The sequence below is a fragment of the Zalophus californianus genome, chromosome 4 (assembly GCF_009762305.2).
Source record: "Zalophus californianus isolate mZalCal1 chromosome 4, mZalCal1.pri.v2, whole genome shotgun sequence".
NCBI lineage: Eukaryota > Metazoa > Chordata > Mammalia > Carnivora > Otariidae > Zalophus > Zalophus californianus.
The window spans coordinates 121,267,945-121,295,406 of record NC_045598.1 but is presented as its reverse complement, the minus strand read 5'-3'; the positions used below and the strand labels follow the sequence as shown (position 1 = coordinate 121,295,406).

At 42.4% G+C, this 27,462-nt stretch overlaps 1 protein-coding gene across 7 annotated transcripts in view; it reads right to left on the bottom strand.

Moving 5' to 3' along the window:
* Positions 1 to 27,462, bottom strand: part of CHD7 (chromodomain helicase DNA binding protein 7) — a 184,845-nt gene that overhangs the window by 70,183 nt on the left and 87,200 nt on the right. For all 7 annotated transcript variants that reach the window (XM_027597273.2, XM_027597274.2, XM_027597269.2 and 4 more), the window contains one exon: positions 12,980 to 13,410. In XM_027597273.2, coding sequence (XP_027453074.1) covers positions 12,980 to 13,410 — 431 coding nt within the window. The remainder of the gene's footprint in view (positions 1 to 12,979; positions 13,411 to 27,462) is intronic.

Sequence of the window (27,462 nt, the reverse complement as noted above, 5' to 3'; positions counted from 1 at the left end):
GATTTGAATGTTACAGAAGTCAAAAGACATGAATGAACTCTCAAAAAAAAGAATTTTTAAGTTTACCATTACCTTTAGAACCTTTATTTGACATTCTTTTAGAGTGTACATTTAATGCTACCTTCTGTTCCAATTTCCAAACCAGCCCCAAGGTTTTCTAACATTATCACATTATCCAACATTTAAATTCACCTAATTATATTTACTATTTCTAGAAAGCCTAAATTCTAACAAATTTGAAAAAAAAGATGTACTTCAAACACCTTTAAAAAGTTTATTTATTGAAGTTTATAAATTCCAGAAAAGTACTGCTGACAGAATGCATTAAACAGCATTTTTTTTCAGCCTCAGCTACTACAAAAGACACCAAGACTTCTCTATGCTTTCATTTCAATAAAGCACATGTCATGGAAAATATTTCGAAAGCATGTTAGTATAATAAAGTATCCATCACCCACCTAAAATGTATTTTTGTCATGAGTAAATAAAATATTTGGTAATCCTAAACTAGTTATTTCTAAATACTCAAAATAAACAGAGTTTATTTTGTGAACATTTTAGCATAGTAAATAGCCACATAAGGAAGTAACTTATAAGAATTCAAGATTATAGCAAACGGCAGTTAGGTTTAAAGAGTTCTTTTTATTTAAAATTTTTTAAAAAGGCAGTGTCCTAAAAACTTAAAGTCCCCAAAAGATCCATGGAAAGAATAATATTTTTTAAATTAAAAAAAAAATCCATACAACAGTTCCTCATCCAACTGTCCTAGTGTTTACGCTACACATGGACAGAAGTCTCCCCTACTATGAGGCTCCATTTCCAGCATTTATTTCCGCTCTAACTGCCACAAATTATACAATACTACAGCTGAACGCTGGGCCCCTTTCCTTTCATCTGCACGCCAAGAGCAATCAGATTACCCTGGTAACCAGCGGTCACATGACCAGCACCTGCTCTTTTGGCTGGATGCCACTGACTAAAGCCATCTGCTTCCCTCAATCAGCTTTCAAACATTCTCAACACCTGCGCTGCAGTGTTTTGTGGTTTCTTTTATCAAATCAGTGCAAAACTGCTTCCAAAACTTTACATATTTCTCAAATTTGTTTAAATCAGAGGTAGGCCTGTCACAGAGTTGAACCACTGCCAGGTAAAGTAAGTCAGCAGCCAGTGCTTTTCATGGTGACCCCTCTGCACCGGAGCGAAGTACACAATTTAATTTAGTGGGGTTACTGCACCCTGTGTGAACTATCCTATAGGAGTAAAAAGGCTTACTGTCTTAAAGCCACCAGAGCCCAGGTTTGATGAGATATCAATTTGCTGAAGGAGAGAAGTGCTAATGATTTTCCATCTGCCCTTCCCATGAATGAACTATGTAGAATCTCCGAGGCTGCTAAAAGTCAGACAAGACCTCTCCAAATGTTTAGGAGGAAAAAGCCTGTGGCCACGGGAAGCACTCGTCCCAGATCTGATTCCTGAAAGATTTCTGAACTCATTAGACCTTGCACTGTTAACGCCGCTCAGAGACAGCCAAGCATTTCCATACTGACATCTTCTCATGACACCAATATACAAATCAAAAACGGGCCAAGAAGTCAAAAAAGCTACAAGATCCTCGGTGTCCGCCCGAAGACATGATGCAATCAAGGACAAGATGAAGTTACTTTAATTATTAAATTGCCTTTGCTACTGTTTTGCAACAAGCTCGTTTGGATTCTCAGCTAAGTGTTATATGAAAACTGCTTTGCCCCCAAAAAAGCACCAAAGTCAGAATTTTTAACCAATAAGGTGTAATACAGAATGGTGGGTTAGAGCCCTGAGGTGGGCCAGACACACCTTAGTTCAAGTTCCGACTCTGTCACGTAGAACCCTGTCTGTCTGGGACCCTGGACAAGCCACTCCCTTTCCTCGTCTGTAAAATGAGGTTAGTAATTCTACCTTCCTCCAAGATTCGTTAGGAGGTTTAAGTGAGATAGTGGATGAAGGCCTTGGCAGTGTCTGACACAAACAGCCGGTATGGACGCACATCTGGAAGACAAACAGCTGGGAACAAATCCTCTGGTGTGGCTCAGACCCGCTCGGGCCAAATCAACCACAGACTCAGAACCCCACTTCACCACAGATCATTTCCTCTAAGCAACACGAGGAGAAGGAAGGTCCTTTATCCACAGTCCCCGACACAAACTGGAAGAACAAACCAGCCCACAACCCCAAAGGCCACTCCTCTCCAAGCCCAGGACCACCGCGCTAGTCCAGGCAGGTGTCATCTCCCACCTCCCCTGTCACAACCCCTCTCCCTCCCCCCGCCACCTCGTCATCCTGGGGACCCACAGGCAGGGTGACCCACTGTGAGCTGGGGAAAGTCCACCCCCATCGTCACGATTTAAACCTCTCTGGTTCAAAGCTCGTCTTTTCTAACGTCAGAGCCAAAACACAGCCACACAAACAATCCTCTCCCAAACTACAACTTAGAAAGCCGGAAGGCACAAACAGGGCAGCTCTTCCCATTGGGGGTAAGAGAATGTTACTAGTAAGAAACCTCCCTTAAGCTGACACTCCAATGTTGAGAATGAGGCCGCCGAGCAGCCAGGCGCCGACACAGAACCTCCAACAGCTGCTGTGATGGCTGCTCATGGGAGCAGGCGATGCTGGCCCCCGTGCAGTGACCTGCCACCAAGAACCACAAGGAAGACCACGGCCATGCAGGGAACGCTTTCTCACTCCAGCCCTAAATGGCCTCTGCCCTGGAGAAATCATGTCTGCCCCCACTCCTCTCCTGAACCTGCTGCTCTGCCTCCCACATTTCCTAGTTCAGGGACATGGCGCTGCCACCAAAACCCAAACCCAAACCAATCCAACCCACCCTGCACACGTCACCACACTGACCAGCTGAAGTGTAAAGCTGACTGCACCATTCGACTTGAAGTCCAATGCTGTCTGCAATAACGCCTCAGAGTCTGCATTGGCATATAAGGCCTTCTGCAACTTTTGCAACTGTCAACAGTATTTGTCTACTTTTCTCACACCTCAAACCCTCCACCCACCTTTTATGCTGCAGACACGCAGAACTACTCCCTAGGGGGTCCACCTATCTCTTCCACCTCCATTCCCCGCCCTGCTCCATCTACTGCCATCACTCATTCGGAGAAGCCTTTTCTGGATCACTCCACCTACACGTCACCCGGTGGACCCCACACAAGGGATATTTAAAATACACACAATATGGGGGTTGCACTCCCGCAATGAACCCAAACCAAAGCTGTGTGTGTACCTGAGTGTGTGTGCAAGTGTATGTCTTTCTCCAACCATCTCTGAAGCTCAGAAAAGAGGAAGAAGTAGGTCTTATTTATCTTTGTTTTCCTGGTGCCTGGTCAGGTCCGTTCCTTATCAATTTTAACAGATCAATTTAACTAAGAGCACAAGTAACAGCGACGATGACAACACACACATATACAGCCCTTATGAAGTGCCAGGCGCTACTCTAAAGTGCTTTTCTCATTAACTCATTTAAGAAAACCCCACAGAGATTCTATCTTTATGATGAAAGACCTATGAAGCTCAGTAAAATAGGACTAACATGCTAACGAAACAGGAGACTTACCAAGTTTTCAAAACCAGTACATCGCTATACTTCCTCTCCCTCCTCTCAAGTTCTTTCATTTCCTCAGCCTTATCTCCCATCATTGCTGGTGTGACGGAGATACAGAGCCACCCACTCCTAAAGCGAGACAAGCCCTTAGAACCTTGGAAGCAGCACGTTTTTCTGGGGATGGTGCTAGCAGTTTGAAGGGCCGCTGTCCCTTCACCAGCTCCATTTCCATTTCACATTTCATCATGAGAGCAGGGTCACACAGGTGGGCAGATGGACATGCTCAGGGTCCATAGCTTAGTGACATTTAGGTCACCATGGCTAGACCAGGCTCTAAAGTGCTGTAATTGCCCCCAGTGTGGTCAAAGCACAGGCCACCTTGATGAGAACTCTTGAGAACCCAAACTTTGTCTTCAGAGAATACATGTCATATGGAGGGACGTGCTAAGGACATTCCAAACCCTTTACGGAAGGGTTTGAGTCAGCTTCTGACTGTAAGGGTCTACAATGAAGGGTTACGTGGCAGGACCTAAAATGGGGTGGCATGAACTCATTCCACCTAAGACACAGCACAGAGATAACTAATTCTTTTTGGTGAGAATGAGTACAAGGTTTTTAAACAAGCCAAGGGCCAGAACTTACTAGAAATCCAGCTAGCTGCCCTGACTTATTACAAAACAGAATGCAGTTAAAGGATTAGCAACAGCCTAAGGATCTAAGTACTCAAAAGAAGAAAGGCAGTTTGAAAATGAACCACATGTGATGAGAATATGGTTAGTGAAGGTCTGGACAATGGGAGGGAGTCCTCAATCAGACAGACACTTCAGATGGGATAAGTTAGTGAAGATTCTCCTCACACTGGGGAAAATCAACCTTGAGGCTTAAGTCGTGAACATTAATCAGATTTGTGTGCAGGGACTCAAGCCAAAATGTCATACTATCATCTTTTAGAAGAATAAAAGGTATTGAAAGATATCCTTGTATTTTATATGCTCAAAAGGTTTTTTAATAAAGAATCAAAATTAATGGATGTAAGTGAGAGAGACGTTCCTGGCACAGGACATCTGTGGTGTACTGCAATTCTAAAAGATCCAGGCTGCCATAATGAAAACTGTAATAAGCTGTGAGGGTCAAGGGCCCAATGGTGGTAGAAAGAAAAGCATCAAGTCTCTCAACTTGAGTATAGGATTTTCCTCTAAGTTTTTAAACCATGAAAAAGAAACTTGAGAAAGAAGCAAAAGAAAAAAGAGACAATATAAAGTATTAAGAGCTCAAAGTGTCAAGGCAACATAAAATGTGATACATCAAGTAAAATTAACCCAACAAAACACAATAAAAATTTTAAAATAAAGTCCTTAGACTAAAATTTATGCAATGGCTAAACTAGAATGGAATAAAACGCAGAATAAACAGAAAAAGTTAATAATGAAAGAGACAAACTGCGCCACAGACAGTAAACATAAAGGCCTACCAACTTCTTCCCACAAAGGCGGTCAGAGCCGCCGAGGTGAAGGTGAAGGCCCGGGAGCACTCGGGAGACTGCCGCAACACCGGACATGCTCCACAGGATGACCTGGGGCAGACAGCATCCGGGTGGGATGGGAGCAAGGGCCTTGACCTGCCCCTCACCCCCACCGTCAGGCCTCCGGCCAGTCAGCCTGCACGTGCTGAGCCACTGACCAAGTGGGTGCCTTGCCACCCCAGCTCCTCAAATCCACCCATAAATTCTTCACCCCACTCTTCTGGCTGAAAAAGGGAAAGAAGAGTTGAGAAGAGAAAAAGAGAGAGAAAGGGAGGGGATTCTATTTTATTTCTGAACAACAAAGATAGGATTTCAATGACAAATTAATAGGCTTTTTTTTTTTTTTAAGTTCTCTGAAAGTTACTGGATGGAACACCTCTAAGACATTTAATTTAATCTAAATTGTTACCTTAAATAGCTCTTCTAGCATCAGGTACTCCTTAAGTACATTTACTATGCTAAATTTTTAGAAAAGAATCAAGAAAGTTAGAAAAGATACAGTATATTTCAACTCAACATGCCTCGCCTTTACATTTTACAATCAAACTTCCCAAGGATGAAGAAACTGAGAGTCAGACAGGCAACACGCTCAGCCTGAGAAGTGGCACTGCTGACACGGGAGCCATACCCGTCTGGGTCCAGGACCCTCTTCTGAATCCTGGACCTGGCCTGAAGGCATCTAACCTCCTCAGAGAGATCTTCCTAAGAGTCCAGTATGCACCTGGCCTTTTGGGGTACCCTTCAGGCCTCAGGGACCTGTCCTGGTGAATGTCTTCTGTTACCTGGGACCATCTCTGGGTAGCCTTCCAGTAACATCAGAACACTATCCTGAGGACAGCTACAGGGTTGCAGCCCCTTATTTAAAGGAGGAGGAAGGAAGGAAGGAAGGAAAGGAGGGGGGGAGGGAGGGAGGAAGGAGAGAGAGAGGGAGGGAGGGAAGGAGGGAGAGAGGGAGGGAGGGAAGAAGGGAGGGAAGGAGGGAGGGAGGGAGAGGGAGGGAAGGAGGGAGGGAGGGAGGGGGAGGGAGGGAGGGAAGGAAGGAGGGAGGGAGGGAGAGAATGTACAAAAGAAAGCCTCCTGAACGAGCCAAATCCATTTTTAATATATTAAATATATTCGGGGTGGGGGAGACTCATCATGCAGTCAAGAATTATCTTTGAAAATCTAAGGGTTACTGAGTTTTATGGATTGAATTAAGATCTGCCAGTAACATGGAAAAGAACTCTAGTTAGCTAATACGTTATCTCATCACAGAAGCTCAACATAAACACTGGCCACTCTGGCTATATGGCACAGCCTGGCACTGTAATGCAACTTAAAGAACTGAATAAATCAGACATTACAAAACGAATGCAAAAAGTACACCCTTTTCCTATAGCATGTTCTCCCAAGTGCCAAACAGTAGGGCAGAGATGTGGCTGCTTGTGCCCAATTCTCAGATGCCACTCTTATTTTTAGGCACAGCATTCCCATGACCCCTGAAGGGGGACACTGGGCTAACTTTGGCAGTCAGAACCCCACTCCCTAGATTCATAATGATCTTCTCCAATCTGCCAGCATGGCCAATACAACAAATGAGACATGCTGCTCATCCACATTTTAATCAGGTGCTACAGGTAGGTAGAGAATTAGGCAGAGCAAATGGTAAAACCCACAGGGAAAAAATATTACCACCCACTCTAACAGGAGAAGCCAAAGAACCATGACATTATACTGTTCATACAGATATCAGAGCTACCTATACAATTAGTATTCTAATGGAAGTTCAAGGGTGTTCTCTCTCAAACATCAAAATAAAGAAGGATGGTGTCTTTTTTCTTAATTCACACTTCCCTAGTTAACATTTTTTTTTTAATTTTTTAAAAATGTATTTGAAAAGGGGGAGGGAGGCAGAGGAAGAGGGAGAAGCAGGCTCCCCACTGAGCAGGGAGACCAATGCCGGGCTCGATCCCAGGACCCTGAGACCATGACCTGAGCCAAAGGCAGCCGCTTCACAGACTGAGCCCCCCAGGCACCTCTCCCTAGTTAATATTTTAAAGCTAGGCCACACAGACTTGTCTGAGAAGCTGCAGGGAGGGCTGGTCTTTCAGATGGCCAATGATGCTCTCAGGGTGGCTTTGCACAGCACCTGGACTTGAAGGGGCCCTTACCTGGGCAGAAGACAACCAGCAGAAAGATCTTTGTATATCACATGACAAATTTTGCATTTGTACCGATTTCCCTACTTTTCAAAAGCATTTTCATAGATATTTTTAATAATCATTTAAAAAAAATCAGCCTAGGACTCCTTCTGCTCTTTATCTTCCAATTCTAACATCGCCACCACCTCTACAATGGCAACATGTGTTCCGCCCTAAAATTCCACTTACAAAAGCCTTCAAAGGAACGTGTCTCCAGAAAGACCCCCCTTAACATCCCACTGCCACCCACGGCCCCCTCCCTGCCACCGTCCGTGTGTGGGGTGCAGTGAGAGCTGGAGGCGGGGTCTATGCCACTCTCTCCAACAGACACCAAAATGGCTGCAGGCCACCACTTTCAAGACCACTGCAGCTCCCTGGACAGGCAGAAACAAACCTTAGGAGGGCCCAGTGTGGCCCATTCCCGCCTAGAGCACAGAGCAGGAGTTAGCAGAACCTGCTTTTTAAGGGTCAGTAGCGTTGGGCATTCTCTTCTCCCAAGGACTATGAACCAAACCACATGCTGCTAAAGCTAGCACGGTCTGTACTAAAAAGTGGCTGATGACTGCTCCCTCGCTGCTCATTCAGCTGATTGAAGACAACCTGGATAAAGGAAGGGTGGTAATGTGGCGTGTCACTGGCAAGAGAAAGACTCTGAGATGGTCATCCTGAAGGAAAAAAGGATTTGGGGTTAAAAAGACACAATCGTGGGGCGCCTGGGTGGTTCAGTCAGTTAGGCATCTGACTCTTGATCTTGGCTCAGGTCACGATCTCGGGGTCCTGGGATGGAGTCCTGAGACGGGGGCTCCCTGCTCAGCGGGGAGTCTGCTTAAGATCCTCTCCTTCCCCTTCTGCCCCTCCCCGCTGGCATGCTCTCACTCTCCAATGAATAAATGAATCTTAACAAACAAACAAAAAGACCCAACGGCCCCCTTTCAAAGAGATGATAACCCTTCAGACCACCAGGGGAGGCAGCACCTACCTGGTCCCATCCCCGGCCTGGAGCTTGGATTTAATGAACCAGAGACCTGGCAGGGCAGGCCAGCCCGGGGAGATGCACAACGCCCGCCCACAGGCACTTTCTCTCCCTTGTTCCTCTCCAATACCGAAAGGGCTCAAAGTCTGTCTTGTGACTATACGTTAAAAAAATCTGCAGCCTTTTCTGCAGGCATACTGTCCAAAATACTTAATTCAAAATCTCCAATTACCCAATGCCATGAGTCAAAACTAAATCATAGGATGTAAAAGAAAGAACAAGAAAACAGAAGAAAAGCTGTGGGTTTAACTTACTACCTACGTACCTGATGGAGAGGTATCTGACTCTCCAGGTTTTCTGTCTTTATTAAGTAAAACTAGTTTAATGGTTTGCTTTTGTGTCTAATCTCTGCTGAGAAATTGTACATGTATAAGAGCACACTATATAAACTATGTATTAGGTTACCAAAATATACCACCGTTGGGCTCGCTGGCTGAATAAAAATATTCCTCAGGTAAAATGTTGCTACTTTCTTAGATCATAATTGGGCGGGGGGGGGATCTGAAAAGCAAAGTTCCTCAGAAGAAAGTTGCCACATAAATATTAACGATAATGACAGTGTGGTTTGCAAAAAATATACCTTATGTGTTTTTGGTACTTTGTGTTTTTAAAAAACAAGAGCAGTATGTTTACTGTCCATTTTTAAATAAAATATTTCATCACTCTTCACTGAGAAACAGCATTTTAGTCTCATACTAACTTTAATGTTGGGGGTGGAAGACAGTAAGGAAGCTGCACCAGAAGCAAATCTCCACGGCTCCATTTAACTGGCACTTCGCTAGTCAAGTCACAGTCTTTGGCCAAGTTCCCTTCTTTATGTCCATTCAAAGAATCTTTATATAGCTAAATGGACCACTAAATCCTTCAAGAGTCATTCAAAGGAAGCGCTTCCTCCAAACTCCCTCTCATTTCACAAGACCCTTGCATACACAACGGAAAACGCACTGAAGAGAAGAATGCAAATCCTATTTCAGCTCCTTGAATCCTTCCATATGCAAAGTGGCAACCCCTCCAGCCCACAAATGTCTTAGCTTTCATTTTCAATATTTACTGCCAATATTCGAAGGCTATAAGGACACCTGGGGAAAGCACTAGGAAAAAATGGGTAGAAAAATACATATTTAACATAAAAGGAAAAGAAGAAAGAAAGATACATTTCTAATAGAAAAGTGGAATGCAGCCCATTTTTCTCATTTTTAAGATTTTAAATGTCTTTTCCTGAAAGGCTGAATACCTTTTTCTGTTTCCCTACCATTCTATGTCACAGCTTCTTTGAGTTCTCCTGCAGATTCTTTGAGTTCTCCTGCACAGGCAAGACAATACCATTATATTTTGGTTGCCCAAAGGGTCAGTTCTTGGGGAATGGCCACAGATTCAAGCCTCAGCCACTTTCGGGAATGCAGCAGAATGGCAGGTGGTGAGACGGACATCCTAAAGGCGTACACAATCAGCTCCCTGATGACAGCCACCCTTTCAAAATGTCCTTTAGTACTGAGCGTGTGTGAATGATGCAAAACGAGCCCTCCGCCCTCCACAGACGTAATGCAGGGCCGGGCAGGCCACAGGGGCCACTTCCGTCACTGCCCGCTCAGGGGGCAGCGCATTCGGCATGCGGGGCTGAACAGGAAAGATGTGAGTAGTTCTGCACTAAATTTTTCATTTCACTTCTGTTTATTCCCTTCTATTTCAGCCCTCTGTAGGAAAATTATTTTCTGTATAAACAAATTCATCAAGTTAACTTATTCAAGGATGGAAATAACTGGTATCACATAACATTTTGCAAAACAAAATTGCCACTGCTGTATTCCAGTGCTTAAAAGCAAACTGCTCTGGCAATTCAACGCCAGTGCTAACATAACCCAAACCCCCTATTACCTTCATCACTGCATATTCAATTTACATAATTATTCTGCTATGCTATTCAGAATTTACATGTAGTTGTATGCATTCTACTTATCTGTGCTTCAGGGATGCGATTTCCTTCCTAGATTCAGCAGAACACAAGACCACAACTTGACATACTCAATTCATCTGGCCAGTAGAAACTGTGGCTCAACAAAATAGTGGGTTGGTTTGTTAATTTAATGAAAATCTCTTTTCAATTACCATTTTCTTAGACAGCTACTCCCATCTGACCATCAATGACAGGAAAGTCCCCCAGGAAAGTCTTCACCACACTCTGTCGTGACTCAGCAGGTGGCCCGACAAGCAGTCAAGTCACTAGGGCCAACAGAGTACTCCAAACACTCCCAGCACCCCTCGGCGTGGCCCAGGTGTCTGGGCCCCGTTACATCAGCCCCCGTTCTGCATACACATCCCCACGCTCACTAGAAATGTTCCATTCAATTATCTGCACACCACTTGGGGATTAGCAACTATCACCTCAAGGAGGCATCCACTGAAACTATTAGTCTAAAGCAACAACAGAGGGGGAGTAAAGTACCCAACATTCTTCTTGGGAGAAAATAATCACATGCCCTCTCTCCTATCAAAAACATGTGACTCTAATGCAAGGCCACTACTCGGATTCAGCAATGCCAAGAATTTACTCTGCACAGACAATGCAAACTTGAGGATGAGCAGCTGAGAGCATGCACTGGAATTTTCTCTCGTGGGTAAAGACAGGGCCCCTCTCTGGACCATGGCAGCACGGGTGCCCAGAATTGACTGGATCTGATGCCCCAAGTTCCCAACACTTGTTTACAGTTGTTGGGAAAATTTTAACAAGTTTCACTGTTAAATACAGCATTTTAATATCTGCCCTAAAGTATCCCACAAGAGGTAAGGGTAAACTAAAAGTATGTTTTTAAAGACAGAACTAGGTCAACGTAGACTCAGAACCTGAAGGTAATATACTTGGAAATTTGTGACAACATCCAGACACAGTTAAGTCTTTTCTTTTTTTTAACCAATGTTTATCATTAGGTGCTAGATTCAAAAAATTAAAGATACAAAGTAACGACAGACCTTGAGGATAAAGCTAGTGTTGGTGATATATTTTGAGTTCTAGGAAGCTTCTTTAGAACACAGGCTCTTACATTTCAAGTTTTAAAATCATAATAATACATTCTTTTAAAATTTTGCTGCAATTTCTCCTTGGGAAAAATAAGCACATATTTCCGCCTATCAAAAGCACAACACTTAGCTTTTAGGCAATTATATTTCTAAAAAAAAACCCTGATAAGTCAGACTGAAATTCTAACAATATCCTCCTTGCTCACATCCTAACACTTAACACAGTACCTACAAAGAATAAGTACTTAATATTTCTTAAGTAAATGAAAACAAAATTTATAATGGGTTGTGGGTTTAGAAGTGTTCATATGGGAAAAAAAATAATGGTTTTCAATTAAGAAACCACATACTGAGGCATCAAAGAAGGTTCCTAAGTAAATGCCAATATTAAGTTACCTGTAAGATTGAATTATTGAATAGAATTCCGTTATCTCAGCACCATAAAAAATACCGACGACAAAATGTTTAAATGACTATGATACAAAGTCTCAAAACACTACAGAATAATGTATTTGGGGTTGTATAGATATTTTTAGCAGAAGTTGAAAATCCAACTTTGCTCTTTTCCTTTGCAGGGACATCTCTGTAGTCACAGAAATCATCTCAGCTCTGTATCCAAGCATGTGCACACAGGAAAGCCTACAAGTCAAAGGTTTACAGGCCAGCGAGCTCAAAAAGTTCTCATCAAGCATGTCCATCGCAGACCTGAGCGTGCATGTGTGCACACGTGTGTGTATACATATGCACGCGGGGGTCGGAAGGGGGGAGCGTTTTTTTCTAATGAAGTTTGCAAACAGGTTCAGATTAACCAAGTCTGACCATATTTCCATCTGGAAACTATATTTTCTAACATGAGCCATATTCTGAAAAATAGATTCAGATGTTTGGAATTGGTTCAGAACGGTCGTAAGAAATGTTCAGTACAAATGAAGAAATTAGTCTTCAATGTCTTCTCCTCTCAGCTTTTCTTACTGAGTAAATATGCCTTCTGGGGGGTCGAGTTGGTAGGGGAAGTACGGAGGGAAGTATGGAGTGGAGGAGGGCATTTCCTAGAAGCTCAAGCGCATGCTATTCTTGCATGCATATCTAATGGATAACTGCTATTTGATTTCTCCCACGTTGCCCACTAGCATTTCAACCCTGCCCCTGGAAGGCTTACTCCGCCAAGTGGAGAGAATGAATTCTCCTGTTTCGACTTCTGGGAAACAGGGCTGAAACGCTTAGTGAAATATAGTGGCCTATCTTGCTTCTGTAATCCTTCTGTCCCTGCTTTGCATTGTCATTCAAAATGAGGTTGCTGGTCTAGGCTTACAAGTAATTAAGCTGGCAATTTGGTTCTATTTGGTCAGTGATGAACTTTCACAAAAATACAAGCAAATGATTTTAAAATAACAAAGAATTTTTACCCAGTTAAGTCTAAAATGTACCATCCAAACAAACGGTTCATGGTAATTGAGTCCTAAACTTCAGAATGTATAAAACTCTTAACTTTTTAGTTTGGGTATCAGAAAAAGGAACCCGATGGCAAAAATCAAATTGTTGCTCCTCCCCCATCCCCAGGCCCCACCCCCTCTCAGGGGCCCTCACTGCCCTGCTCATTTCTACACTGTGTTTGCTGGTGATTGTTTCTGCCCACAGCCTACCTTGACTTTTTGCTGGATTTGGGTTTTGGCGTGGCAGTTTTTGCTTTCTTTTCCTTTGGCTCTTTGGGAATCTTAGGGGCTTTCGGGGTCTTGGGTTCCTTGGGCTCTTTTTTCTCCTTGGGTTCTTTCGGTTCCTTCGGATCTTTTTTTACCTTCGGCCTTTTCTTTTTCTTTTTCTCTTCTTGGGACCCATCTAGTGAGTTCCTATTTAGTTCTTGGTTATCAACCCCACCAGGGAAGTCATCTTTACCAAAACTTTTACTGGGATCCTCTGCAACAATGTGGTTGTTTTTCTTCTTCTTCTTCTTCTGCTGTGGCTGCTGATCTCCGGACGGCAGGTACTCATCACTCTTCACTAGCTGGGCGTTCGGCCCGCTAACCTGAGTCATATCCGGCACTGGTTTCTCTAGAAAGGGCTCCGATGGAGAATGCTAAGAGACACAAATGGGAATTGAAATTAGTTTATTATTCTTTGTATTGAAGAAAGGAACTGAAAGTTAGTAGCTGATGCTTCTGAAACTTTACATTCAAAGTAGCAAATATTTTACCAACTATACAGTTGTAAAAATCTATCATTTTCTCTCATCCAAAAAACAAGAAGGCTTTTACATAAACAGTAAAAAAATGGGGGGGGTAACTTAGCAATACAGTAAAAATTTCAGTTCAGGAAGAAAAATAATTCTCATTCAGCTGAAGACACGGTCCATCTCCATAGCAGCCCCTACGTGTGTGGGACTTGGTGAATGACAACACAGCGGCAGAAGCTATACTCAAAGAACAAATTTAAATGGAATTCTTTTCCCCATGCAGGAATGAGAACTCAAATTAAAGATATATAATTAAGCCACTTTTAACAAGAACAAGTGTACTGAGCACTGCACAATTCAGGTACTGTGAAAGCTTGAAATCCAAGTATCACGCACAAATCTTACAGAGTGCAGGCCATTTCTGATTTAAATGACATGAAAATGCCACATTAAAAGCACATATCCAAACTTAGTGACTTCGGATTCATTAAATTTCTTATACTAATATGAAATACAGAGAGTGTTTGTGTTAAGTTACTAAAGCTTTACATTTTCACATTTCACTGAGGAACAGAAAATCCAAATAGTCGAGCTGGTAAGCCCTGCAGGAGAGCTTTGACATTCACAAGGAGTGCATCCAGAGATGGGCTTAACGCAGTAGAGAATGCCAACAATTAGGATGGGAGGCTGACTGGTCAGCCAAGGTCAGAGTCCGCTGCAAACCAGCACAGGGGTCGAGTGTCATCTCCACTATAAATTATGACATCAAATGAACCTCTGTATTTCAAAGAAATACTTTAAAATGTTATATCTGCAAATGTCACTCAGGGTTGGGTTTGTTCTTTTTTTTTTTTCTTCTTTGCCTTTTTCATCTGCTGCTCCAGACACTTAACAGTAAGTCTAACAGAAACAGCAACAAGAATGGCTGCTAGTGTCTACCGAACAATCTTACTATGTGCCAGGCACGTGCTAGGCACCTTACACCCCAGACACTGTTCAATCTCCACACCAGCCCTAATTAGGAGCTGGATATGGACGCTGACATTCGAGGATGCAGTACTGTGCCCAAGGAGTTACAGACCCACCCTCCTGACCACACCACCTCCAAAAAGGGGGGGAGGAGAGCCCAGGTCCAGGTCTCCAGAGAACTCAAGAGTAACCCAGAAGCTATGGCTTACCATCAGCAAGGTACCATAAATTAGATTCCAGTACAACTAACTAAGCATCTATTCCATGCCACGTACTGAGCTGGGTGCTTTCATGGGTTAGCTCACCTGACTCTCACAACAAAACCGTGGTAATCTGCCCCCATCTTTCAGAAAGGAAGTAAAGTTTGAGAACGTTATATGATCACCTACTGTCACATAGAAGGAGATGGAGCTGTGATTTGAATCTAGGTTTTCTAAACCAGTGTTCTGCTGACTCTGTGCTTCTCCTGAAATCTTACATATGGGCATCCTTCTGGGAAATGCTCCATGGGTTTCATATGATTTCCGAAGTGTTCAGTGACGCCCCCCCCCCCCCAAATTTTGAGACATCACTGTCTGAAAAGAAAGTGGTCATACTCTCCCCCACTAAACCTTACTATGGTCACTAAAGAAACCCACATTCAATTCTTCACCTGCACTGGTGCAAGAGACAGAGCCCAGAAATTAGGAGGTAAGAGACACAAATTCTAGTCTGGGTCCTGCCGTTAGCTATATTATCAGTGAAAAATCATTTCACTCATCCACAGTTCATTTTCTTCATCTGCAAAATGAAGGGTCTGGGTTCGATGATTTCCAAGTCTCTTTCAAAATCCAATGGTATGAGAAAATCTTAAAATACATATTTTCCTTTCCTAGTCATAGCTGAAAGAGGATGAACCTGAAAAAGATTAAAGGTATACAGAAAGAGAAAGGAACAAGAGCAGAAGTCTAAGGAAGAGCACATGGGTGGGAGTCCACATGAGCAGGTCTCCACACAGGAATAGCACAGCAAGCCAAACACTGAAAAAAGTTACCCTCTGCCCTACACTTCTCTCTCACACACACGCTCAATGAACATCAACCGAGGTGCTGTCCACGTTACCATTACCTGAGAATTAACAGCGTCCGATTTAACTGTGTGATTAAAATTCAGCTGCTGAAGTTGAGATGTTACATATTATTTCAAATGTAAATAAAAAGAAAAAAGCCGTATCTTTTTTTTTTTTTAAGAGATTTAGAGGTCAAACTTATTTGCGACAAACTATTTTTCAGGAAATGGAAGAAAAAGTATTTCCTGGAAAGGGAAGGAAAGAGAAAAGTCTACCAGTAAACAAAGCTTAAAGCTCAGAATAGTGAATTAATCCCAGGTACGCGTACCTTGCTTTAATCTGCATGTTAACCCCAGTAACAAAGTGCCAGCTTCTCACGAGAAATACCTGATACACATTTATGAACTAGAAAAAGCACAGAATATCTAATACAAAAAGACTGAAAATTTATCTACACATTTTAGCATACAAATGATTTTAGATGCTCCTTTCAGTAATAAATGAAGCCATAAATTAGTATCCCTTAAAATTTTTAATCTTCCACAAGAAGGAAAAAACATAAAGATTAAACACAAAAAAGATATTCATCCTGTTTGATATACAGCAGAATTATGTTTGGGTACTATATGAAATAGGGTGAAAAAGGTGCTCAGAAATATTATAGTGTTTACCAGACCCACATCTCCTTAAATCTTTTAGAGAAAAGCTGTTTTTGTAAACATTTAACAAAGAACAGATGGCCTGCCTTAATCATGTGGGGGAAAAAACCTGGAGCTCACGGTAATACCCTGACAAAGTCTCCCAGGCCCAGCCATGCCCCCCCTCTCCCACGCATGGTACAGTCTTCTCTAATGCTATTTAATTTTACAGCGGACATTTTCCCATCAATTCCCACTGCCTGACAGATAATCAATGCCATTAACATCTGATATTACCATATACGGCATTGCTAAAACCTCTCATTTATTAGAGCAAATGTGGAGAATGTTAGATACCAAAGGTATTTTTAAATACACACTATAGGACCTTCCACTTGACACATTTTCTATCATAATCCCATGTGCCTGTTGATATATTATGGAATATGTAAGGACGCTGCCATGGACTTCTGGAACTAAAAGAGGATGACTGGTATTTAAACTGTAAATCAAAATGATTCAAGGTGTGTATGTGTGTCTTGTCAAAAAAATTACCACAAACTAAAGATAATAACTTTTATCCTTAACGCCACTGTTCAAAATGTATAAACTAGACAAACACATAGATAGGATTCAAAGTTAACCAAAGGAGAGTGGAGATGAAGAAGTGAAGCCAATCCTTCTCTTACCTTTAAGCAAATGAAACCCAAAATGCTCAGGAGCATTTGCAAGAAAAGGAAAAAGTGCCTAAGAAGAAACTTTTCATTTACCTCAGGTATGCTGTTCATCCAACATTCATCAGCTTTGTCTGGCCTAAGAGCTATCTTATTTACTCACGTTTTGCCTTAATTATATTCTTAAAGCCTCAACCTGTTAGCAATGTCAAGTAACAGGAGTGAGCCATCTGATATTAACACTGCGCAATGTTTCCAACACATATGATCTCTGCAAAGTAACATTCTACCGTAGGACACCTATGGACAAACATTTTATTAACTGAGTGATACAAACAAATCTAAAATCAAAATGCTACTTTATAATAAAGAGAAGGTACCACCAACTGGGCAAGAGTCACAAGGCACTTCTGGGAGGCACATCCCTTCTCTGCACATTAAGCTAAAGGGAGGTACTTGCGCTCTCAGAGAAACTGAGATTCTGCAGGAGAAGCGGCAGGTCATGGAAGGCTGAAGGAACAACAAATACAAGCCTGAAACACACTAAACTATGATTTCAATGATTTGTAAGAATACAAATATTAAGTGCTCACTTAAGACTGCAAACTACTGGGGCGCCTGGGTGGCTCAGTCGTTAAGCGTCTGCCTTTGGCTCAGGTCATGGTCCCAGGGTCCTGGGATCGAGCCCCACATCAGGCTCCCTGCTCGGCAGGAAGCCTGCTTCTCCCTTCCCCCACTCCCCCTGCTTGTGTTCCCTCTCTCCCTGCGTCTCTGTCAAATAAATAAGTAAAATCTTAAAAAAAAAAAAAAAAAAAAAGATTGCAAACTATTATTTGCTTTTGTTTTGTCTTTAGTGGCTTTGGAAATGCATCTTATACTGATGCTCTTCACTTTTATTTTTCCAGTATTCCGCAGGTTCTTGGTCCTTTGACATTCTTTTAAAAAGGAATTCCAGGGGCGCCTGGGTGGCTCAGTCGGTTAAGCGGCTGCCTTCGGCTTGGGTCATGATCCCAGGGTCCTGGGATCAAGTCCCGCATCGGGCTCCCTGCTCAATGGGGAACCTGCTTCTCCCTCTCCCTGCAGCTCTGCCTACTTGTGCTATCTCTCTGTCAAATAGGAAGGAAGGAAGGGAGGGAGGGAGGGAGGGAGGGAGGGAGGGAGGGAGGGAGGGAGGGAGGGAGGGAAAGAATTCCAGTATGAAAACTGAAGCTCAATCTTCAGCCAAAAGAGCATACAGCATTCAAAAGTGCATTTAGCAAAGGCTCTGTAAGTCCTGTTGAGACTCTAACACCCTTTTCTTGTCAGTGACACTGATAAAAAGAAGATGCACTCAATATTTGGTGCCCAATTCATTTATTCATTCAACAAGTATTTGGGGATATAACAGTAAACAAGCCAGCCACAGTACCTGAGCACCTGACCTAGGCTGACACTAAGGAGGCTTCCTGAAAACAGTCAGCCCGGTGCTGGCCAGAGGTCACTTCCTCCATGGACCTGAACAGTGACTCATGCCTGAGATCAGGTGACTGAAAGCATAAAACTGCATGATAAGCAAGCTTGTGAAGCCCTGTTTATGGAGGAGCAGCAGCTAGTTTCAATGGTCAAGTGATGTACTTCTTAACTATGACTATTTGATATAAAATAAGTATGGGGGCACCTGAGTGGCTCAGGCAAGTAAGCATCTGCCTTCGGCTCAGGTCATGATCCCAGGGTCCTGGGATCGAGTCCTGACTAGGACTCCCTGCTCAGTGGGGAGTCTGCTTCTCCCTCTCCCTCCACTGCTCTCTCTCTACCGCTCTCACTCTCTCTCAAGTTAAATAAGTAAAACCTTAAAGAAAAAAAGTATAAAAATATTCTTCAGAAGACAATCAAAGGTTGGGCTATTTTCTGCTTGGCTAAATTTGGTATTAGAGTCAGGGCTTCAAGTTCAAGCCTTTAAATGCCAGTTAGTTTTACTCAGCTCATTCTTAATTTCCAGGAACAATGATTTATTGAATGAGTACATTTATGAACAAAACACCCAAATGAATAATTATCAAGCTTGTTAGTCATATGAATTGAGAAGGCAAAATGTGTAAAACAACATTTTTTAAGTTTTGGATATTAAGAAGTGTTACATGAAAAGATGACTCAGATCACAGGAGTTTAGAGAAATTCGATGCTAACCAAGTAAGTAGTTTTCTTCACTACAAAAACTCCAAGACCTTACTACATTCTGAGTGGGGAATAATACAGTGTCCTAAAGGTATTTAATGATTCCATCCCTTTTTTCTAAGAATATCTTGAATAAAAATGTTCTTCAAGACATACTTTGGATTATACCAATATAGCTAAAGTGGGGCAAACTCATTTGCTTCTCTGGGGTGGGGAAAGTATGTGTGTGCATGTGTCTGTCTGTGTGTCTCCAAGAGCGGTTATCAAATGTTTTGTAATATAGCATGTGACTCTATGAACAAACCTAATTTTATATAAAATGTGCTCCAGTGGCTCACTGAATTGGGAGTTTCATTTATGCTCAATTCAAGTCACTGGTAGGAATAAAATAGGAATATTGGTATAATCATATAAGGATGACTTGTATAATTTTTGTTATATACAGTCAAGATAATTACCAAGTTAAAGATAATGAATGTTGAAATATCATAATGCAATAAGTTATCTTTATGAGTGCCTCAGAACCACTGAATGTTAGAACTGAAAATTTTAATTACTGCTGAAATATCTCATTTAAAAATCATCTGAGGGCATTTCCGAAACTTTGGTTTTCTGCTTGTTTTTAATCTGTCTTTAGAATAGATGTGCCATACAAAATCTTAAATAGCTACAAATTAACATGAACCACTTTAATGGCATCTAAATTATAAACACATTTTGAATTTAAGTAGAGCCCAAACTAATGAAAATAATGAGCCAAGCAATCATGTTACATTTAATATTAAATAGTTTACATTGGATACCGAATACTGCCCATCTTCTATACATGAGTAAAACTGTACCACAAGGAACAGTCAACAGCATTTCTAATGTGTAAAGCACTCTATTGTGGTGTTTGTCCAGTCACTTTAGCTAGAATAACAGCAGTGAAACTCCACCAATGCTAAACCCTTTCCAGGCGTCTGAGAGACCCCGAGGGCAGTAGACTCCCTCCCAGTGGAGGACAGGGCATCTGTCCACCGTACCTCACTCCTGGCCACCCCCCTCACTGCCCTTCTGGCCATCTGCCCTTCGCCATCTCCGTTCTGAGCAGGCTGTCACACTGGGCAGGGAGTGACCTGCAGAGGGGGGAGGTGGCCGCAGGGAGATACAGGTATGTGGGCCGGAACCCATGCTAGGTACCTGCGAGGCTGCCTGCAGCCGGCCCCAGTCAGGGTGACGGGGAGGAGAGTTGGGGAACAGCCCTGGAGCTGGGGGAGAGATAATAGCAAGACTGGCAGGAAGTCCTGAAGCCATCCCAGGACAGAGTACTCAATAAGGTTTGTAAACCATGTCCTGTGCAGTTACACGTGCATTTCACGACCCTCTCCTTCAGTGTCTGTAGTGACCACATGAGGCTGCCAAGGTGGGTGATACTCTTGCTCTTTTATAAATGAGTAAACTGAGGCTTTAGTGACACAGCTAGAAAAGGGTCAACCTTGGACCATAATCCCGATGTGGCGGCTAAAGCCAGTGCCATGGGATCAGGCTCACCCAGGGGGTGAGGAGGGCTTCTCCAAGCCTGGGAAGCCGCTTGCTGTCTTTCTCCAAAACCAGAAGGGCCTTAGTTTTAAGACCCAAACCTGAATCTACAGGTTAAAATGGCTTTTGATTTACTATAAATTTGGGACTTCTGTCTTCAAAGGATTGGAGGAGAACTCTAGTTTAACCCCAAACTAAAGCTGTGGAGAATCACTAACTTTTCTCCCAAAGACAAAAATGTGGATAAGAACTGGCATTTAGATTGCTGCTCACAAACATTATCCTGTTTGAATATCAGATTCACCCCATTTGACAGAAGCTGAGTTCAATTCAATCAATCTGCTCTGTCCCAGGGAGTGAATGGAGTCTTCCAGAACCGGAAGAAAATAAGCCCACTTTCTGCCCTGCCCTGAAAACTCTCCCAAAACGACTTAAAAAGAACAGCTTATATGATTTTTAAAAATCCAATCTACTATATTTCAAGGAATCTAACACAGTCAGTTCTTTTCCCCAGTCTGGTAACACATCATTCTACTTCTTAGGAAAAGCACCAGATGAAGTAGGAGGTTTGCATCTAAGGACCATGTATTTGAAATAACGTGTTTATACAGACGCATGCACACACACACCCCTAGGGCACAGAGTTGAACTGATGTAAACTGAACATACTTTTGATGTACCTCCACTGCTCCATAAATGCTTGGAAAAATTAGCCTAATTGTTTATACAAGACTTGAATTATGTTTTTACATGTGTTAGCTTTCCAAAAAGTATATACAGGTAATCAGACTGCATTCCTGATCATGAGACTCTCCTATCCCTGAAGTACTCCTGATAGGAGAGAAAGGGAGAGGGGGCCCACAGAACCTATTTCTACTCTGGGCAGGGGAGAAACAGACGCAACCATAAATGTAACACAATCCAAAGCCTAGCACAGTAATGGTGAATAACTTCATAGGTCTCCTGGGCCACAGGCACAAGGGTGGCCCCCTCTGGGAAGCAGGCCTGCCCACCCATAAAGACTACATCCATTCTCCCCAGCAGAAACCCCCAGGAAAAAGCAGGGCATCATGGTGCATCTGACTTACAAGAGGCAAACTAAAATATGAACCCGTGAGAAGAGTCTGAGACACAATCATACTTTCAGCCTCTTAGTCTGGATTTCTTAGTTCCTTATAGCGGTAAATCATCAAGTGTTATCTTTTACCAGACATTACTCTCCAGAAGTATAAGTAGAAAAGATAACAAATCCGCTCGGGGGCCTTAACAAGTCCATTTTATTGTGTCTCCCTTCCCTCTTTTTTCTTTCTCTTCTTCACCTCCCTGCACAGTGTTTTCCCTTAGTAGGCTCAGCTCAATTAAATATCAATGAATGAGAATCTATGGAACAAATTCCCAGTTCACAGGCGTTTGTCTTACTTATTTCAAGTTAGCTCTTGGGTCCCTACTGTCCTCAAAGAGGTGTCTGGGGGCTGGAATTTGGCAGCAGACCTCCAGACCTGAAGCGACCCAACTTACCAGGGATCGAACTCAGCAACACACAAAACAGTGCTTCCACAGTGGTCAACTGATCTGCAGAGATAAATCCTATTCAAAGACACTTAAGGATGAAGACCAAACTTACATACTGAAAATAGTTAAGTTTACTTCAATAATTTTTTACTGTACACTTACACCGCATTTTGCTATCACTGGTATACCCAACAGCAAAACTGGAAAGGTGAAACGTATGCAGTTTGGCTCTGGAAAAGCTATTGATACTAAGTTTGATTTAGGTTTCTACTACTCTATAAATGTTAATATTAAATGTAACTTACTATGTTATTCCTATGAATTTAAAAAGTCAAACTTCAGTAGACTTAAAGGAAGGTGTGTCTCTAACACTGGCCAATCCCAAGGGTTTGTGTAGAAATGGGAATAGAACAATCTTTGAGGGGGGAAAAAAAATCAATTTATAAGGAGCTCAGTGAGAAAGCTAATTTACACACTCCAGGCAGGCAAGTTCTCCAGAACTCAGAGACTGTGAGTCTAGCAAATTTAGTTGGCAATAAATGCTTAATGATGAACTACCTTGGTCCTATAAAAATTCCTCCACTTCTCATAGGAGACAGAATCCTAAAATGGCCGTAGGATCTCCACCTCTTGACTGTAGAGGGGATCTGTGTCTTCCAGGCAACAGAACACAGCAAAGGTCACAGGACTCTGCAGGTGTGATTAAGGTCCCAAATCAGCTGGTTTTAAGTTACTCAAAGGGTAGATTTTCCTGGCTAAGCCTCGCTTAATGAGGGGAGGTTTGTAAAGAGAGTATGGGCTCTCTGTGAGGGTCAGAGACTCTCTGTTGCTGGCACTGAGGAAGCAAGTGACCAGAGAGAGGAGACCACAGTGGGGAACCCACCATGCTAAGAAACTGCAGGCAGCCTCTAGGAGTGGCACGCAGCCCCAAGTGACAGGCAGCAAGAACCAAAGCCCCTCATCATATAGCCACAGGAAACAAATTCCGTCAGCAACCAGAATGGACTGGGAAATGGATTCTTCCCCTGTCAAGACTCCAGATGAGAAAGCAGCCCTTGCACCCTACTGTAGCCTTGCGGAGACCCTGAGCAGAGGACCCAGCCAGGCTGTGCTCAAACCCTGACCCACAGAAACTAGGAGCTAAGAAAAGGGGCACTGTTTTATCCATGAAATTTGTGGTAATTTGTTGCACAGCAATAAACAACAAATGATCCCTTTTCTCATGCCAGACACTGATCCTTCCACGTCATGACAAACAGCACCTCTGTGACACTGCCGCCGCCAAGACTGAGAACTTCCGTGCCAAGCACTGTTCCGGGCTCACAACCAACCACCTGAGGAAATTACCCCCATTTTATACATGGGGAAACTAAGGTACACAAAGAGATCAATAAACTTACCAAAGGTCACAAAAAGCTGGTTCCAAGAGGAGTCCAGGTTGAACCCAGGCAACCTCTCTGCAGAGCCCAGACCTCAGCCATCACGCCTGCCGCCTCATCCCTGTCGCTCCCGCACTCCTGCTAGAGTCTCTCCAGGAAGCAGGAAGATGGGACGGCAGGAGAGCTGGTGGTAAGGTGACAGGGGTGGCACCGGCTCCGACAGGAAGAACCCAGATGACACAGAGAAGGTGGCAAGCCTGACACTGTTCTACAGTTAACCGCCACGGAGATCATCACGAGGAAAGGGTTTTTATAAGAAAATCACTCCGTTTTCAAGTAAAAAAATATAAGAAACTGCACTATAAACAATATTAAAGGTTCCTGGTATTTTAAAAGAAACTTTATTGCACATTAGAAACAGTCTGTTTAACACTTAAAGGGGATGATGTCCCCATGACTTCTTCCAGCTGGAATTACACATGAAACAGAAGATACCAAAGCAATTAAGTATTTTATAAACACTGCTGAGGGGTCAAAAAGAGGGAGGTTCATTCACTGACTAATAACGCAGTAATAAACAAACAGCAATGTTATGCAACTGAGAAAATTATTATAATTGAATCTACACAGCTGGGCAAGAATAGAAGCCTGGTTATGTATATTAGCTCACAAATGCTTTGTGTGGGTAGGTTTTAGTTTTAGAACTGGTTCAGATTTGAGTCCCTTTTATAAAGTCAGATTTTTTTTTCTTATCTGAATACAATTCCACAATTACGACTACAGAACAGAAAATAACTTAATGAACTGTCCCACCAATTTTTGCTCTTCTGTTTATACTAGAGAAATAAGCATGTTCACAGTGATTGGGAACTTAAACTTTCTTGAGATGTACTCATTTTAGATGAATACATTTTAGTTTGTTTGTGTACAGCAATATGAATAATGAATGACTGTGACTCCCTAGCATACTGGAGGGAAAAGCCTAGAACAAAGTAGCTTTTCACAGTTTAACATTTAGCTCCTGCTGTGTTCTTGGAGTTTCCTTCACACCTTGATATTTTCCCCTTTGCAGAAGATGGGCAGAGAAATTCTGCCAATTACCATAGTTAAGTTTACACAGATGTGTCACAAGAGAGTGACTCCTATATTTCCCTTGAATTGTTAAAGTCACAGCATTTGAGTTAGAAAAACATTATTATTCTCTTGGGTTCAAGACTAAGCTTGGTAAAAGTCCACCATCTTTCCATCAACTAAATGTAGTTAAAATGCAAGCCAAAACTAAGTAAGTTTCTTTTGGGAAAATATTCTAGCTAGATATTATCCTTATTACTACATGGCATTTTTTTCTTAATTAAATGACTAAATCTGAACAAATCAGTGATCTATGTCAAGTTCCCGTCTGCATAAAAACCTAACTAACTTCAAACACAAATGGATGATTAGCTAACCATCGGGGCAGAGGTACAAATGTATCTTCAACAGGCACACATTTTACATCAATGATATCTATTTTTATGAGATAAAAGTACTAAAGCTTTAATGGTGGCAATTAAAACAGCCAAGAGTTTGAGTAGCTCGATGGCTGAGTCACAGACCTTTTACCTATAATGGGATCCATTATATCCCTGAACTCAGTTTGAGGGAGTAAAAGAGGAACAGATTTTTAAATATGGTTATAAAACAGCAGTACCCTCTGAACTAAGCTGTTTTAGTTTAAACTGCTATGTGATTTACTCTGTGTCTTAATGTCAACATCCATTCGGCAGCCTTCTTTATAGAGTTCTCAGATACTTGTATCTATTTGAAAACATTTGAACAATTTGAAAATGCTACAACGTGGCTATTATGTAATAATTTATATTTAGGTAACTTGTTTCTATTTTAACTTATTTATATTAAAAATCCATCCGTTTTGAAAATATATAACTTGAGATGACTTATGACAAAATCCTCATTTGTGCCTAAAATGTAAGTATTTATATTTTGATATTCTCTTTCAAAGTACAATTTAGGGGGAATAATTGACTATTCACAATAAGATGGTGTGTTTCAGCAATAGAGAACATCTGCAAACAAAGGAGTGGGGATTTTTCATGGTAGTTTAACATTTACTATTCAAAAGTATTGGGATAATAAGCTCTATAGTTACAAAACATAATGATCATGTAAAGTCTGGTCAGCCCAACACTAACCACTTCTCCAATTCAAGAACCTAAAGACATTCTCTTTAAGCTTCTATTATAGCAAATTCAGAAAAGTAAACAGAAATGATCTCGGGAACAACCTCCCAAGTTTTTGTATCTGGTACCATCATCATCTCCAGGGACAGCCGGCAAACAGGAAACAACACGCAGAATGGATTTACCTCCGACCAGGAAAGACTAAACTACCAGGAACAGCGAGGAAGCCAGAGTGGCCTTGGCCCAGATGGCCAAGGTCCTCAGGGTTATGAGGGTCCGCAACCCCCGCTGAGTACACCAGCATTAGATGAAGAGCACCAGACGCTTATTTGGAGATATTCCTTTTTGTGCTGGCAGCTCTTTTTAGACAAGTTGTCAGAAGGAAGAACAGCAGGATGGACCTGAGGACTCACTATTAGGGTTGGTATTTGACCATTTACTCTGTGGGGCTTTAACAATCAAGTGGGAAGCCAATCATCTCAAGATCTATGCAAGATGGAGAAGCTGGATGCACTGATCTATAAAATCCCTTCTAACTCTGCAACCCAGGTCTCTGCTGTTAAAATCTGACTTCAGTCCTGCTCAAACGATAGCCACCCCAATTGTCTTTTTAAAAGAATATTGGGGCACCTGGGTGGCTCACTCTGTTAAGCATCTGCCTTCCGCTCGGGTCATGATCCCAGGGTCCTGGGATGGAGCCCCACATCGGGCTCGAGCCTGTTTCTCCCTCTGCCTCTGCCTGCCTACTTGTGATCTCTCTCTCGCTCTCTCTCTGTCAAATAAAAGAAAGAAAGAAAGAAAGAAAGAAAGAAAGAAAGAAAGAAAGAAAGAAAGAAAGAAAGAAAGAAAGAAAGAAAGAAAGAAAGAAAGAAAGAAAGAAAGAAAGAAAGAAAGAAAGAAAAAGAAAGAAAGAAAGAAAGGATTATTTGTAAAGATGGAGTGGGAAAATGAAGATGATCTCAGAAGGAAATACTAAGAAAGTGTCTCAGATAAACACAAAAAGATAAAACCGAAGTGAAAACCTGCACTAGACAGCACAAAATTAAATAAGATAAACCCGAGTTACTATAACAAAATGTTTAAGTGTACAATTTACTTTTCCCATAAAAAAGGGAAACTTTTGGAACAGTATTCCAATACCGCATAATCTCATTTCACAGACATGCATGTAACATCTGCTAGGTTTTCCTGCAGTAAGCTTAGCCTCTGCTATATAACATGTCATAAAATATGTGTGTGTGTGTGTGTGTATGCGTGTGTATAACGTGTCATAAAACAATGTGTATTAAGCCTCTCAGTCTGCACAGAATAATAATGCTTAGGAATACAAAGTGCATTCACGTTTATACACTTCTGCTGAACCTCTGAAGCTGAAGATCCATACCGCATAAACCACGGAGAGGTGAGAGGGAAGGGGGATGAGGCAGGAAGAACCAAAAACCAGAAGTCATTCAGCATGAGCCCCGAGACCATGAGAAATCACAGACGAAAGCGACACTCTCTCACCTGGAAACAGTGCGCTGACACTTTTTAGAGGGGCAGTGCTGAACTGAGGGAAGCAAGGAAGGGAACTGCCGGGGACCCGAATTCCCCACGACACAGTGGAGGGCGTGGGCAGTGCAGACAGGCACTACCCAGAGCGCTGTGAGCCTCGCAAGCCAGGAGACACCAGCTCAAGCAAACCTTAGGCTGGCTTCCAGCCACCCCCACGCATGGCACCCTGTAGCAACACTCTTTAGCAATTTCAAAGAAGTCTGCCCACCCCCTCCCAGAAGTCTGCCACACAGAACCATGTAGCTCTTCCCTCCAAATTTATCTAACCAACCTACTTTTGGATTTGACTCTTGCCTTTACACAGTTCTCTCCACCTATGGCATCCTT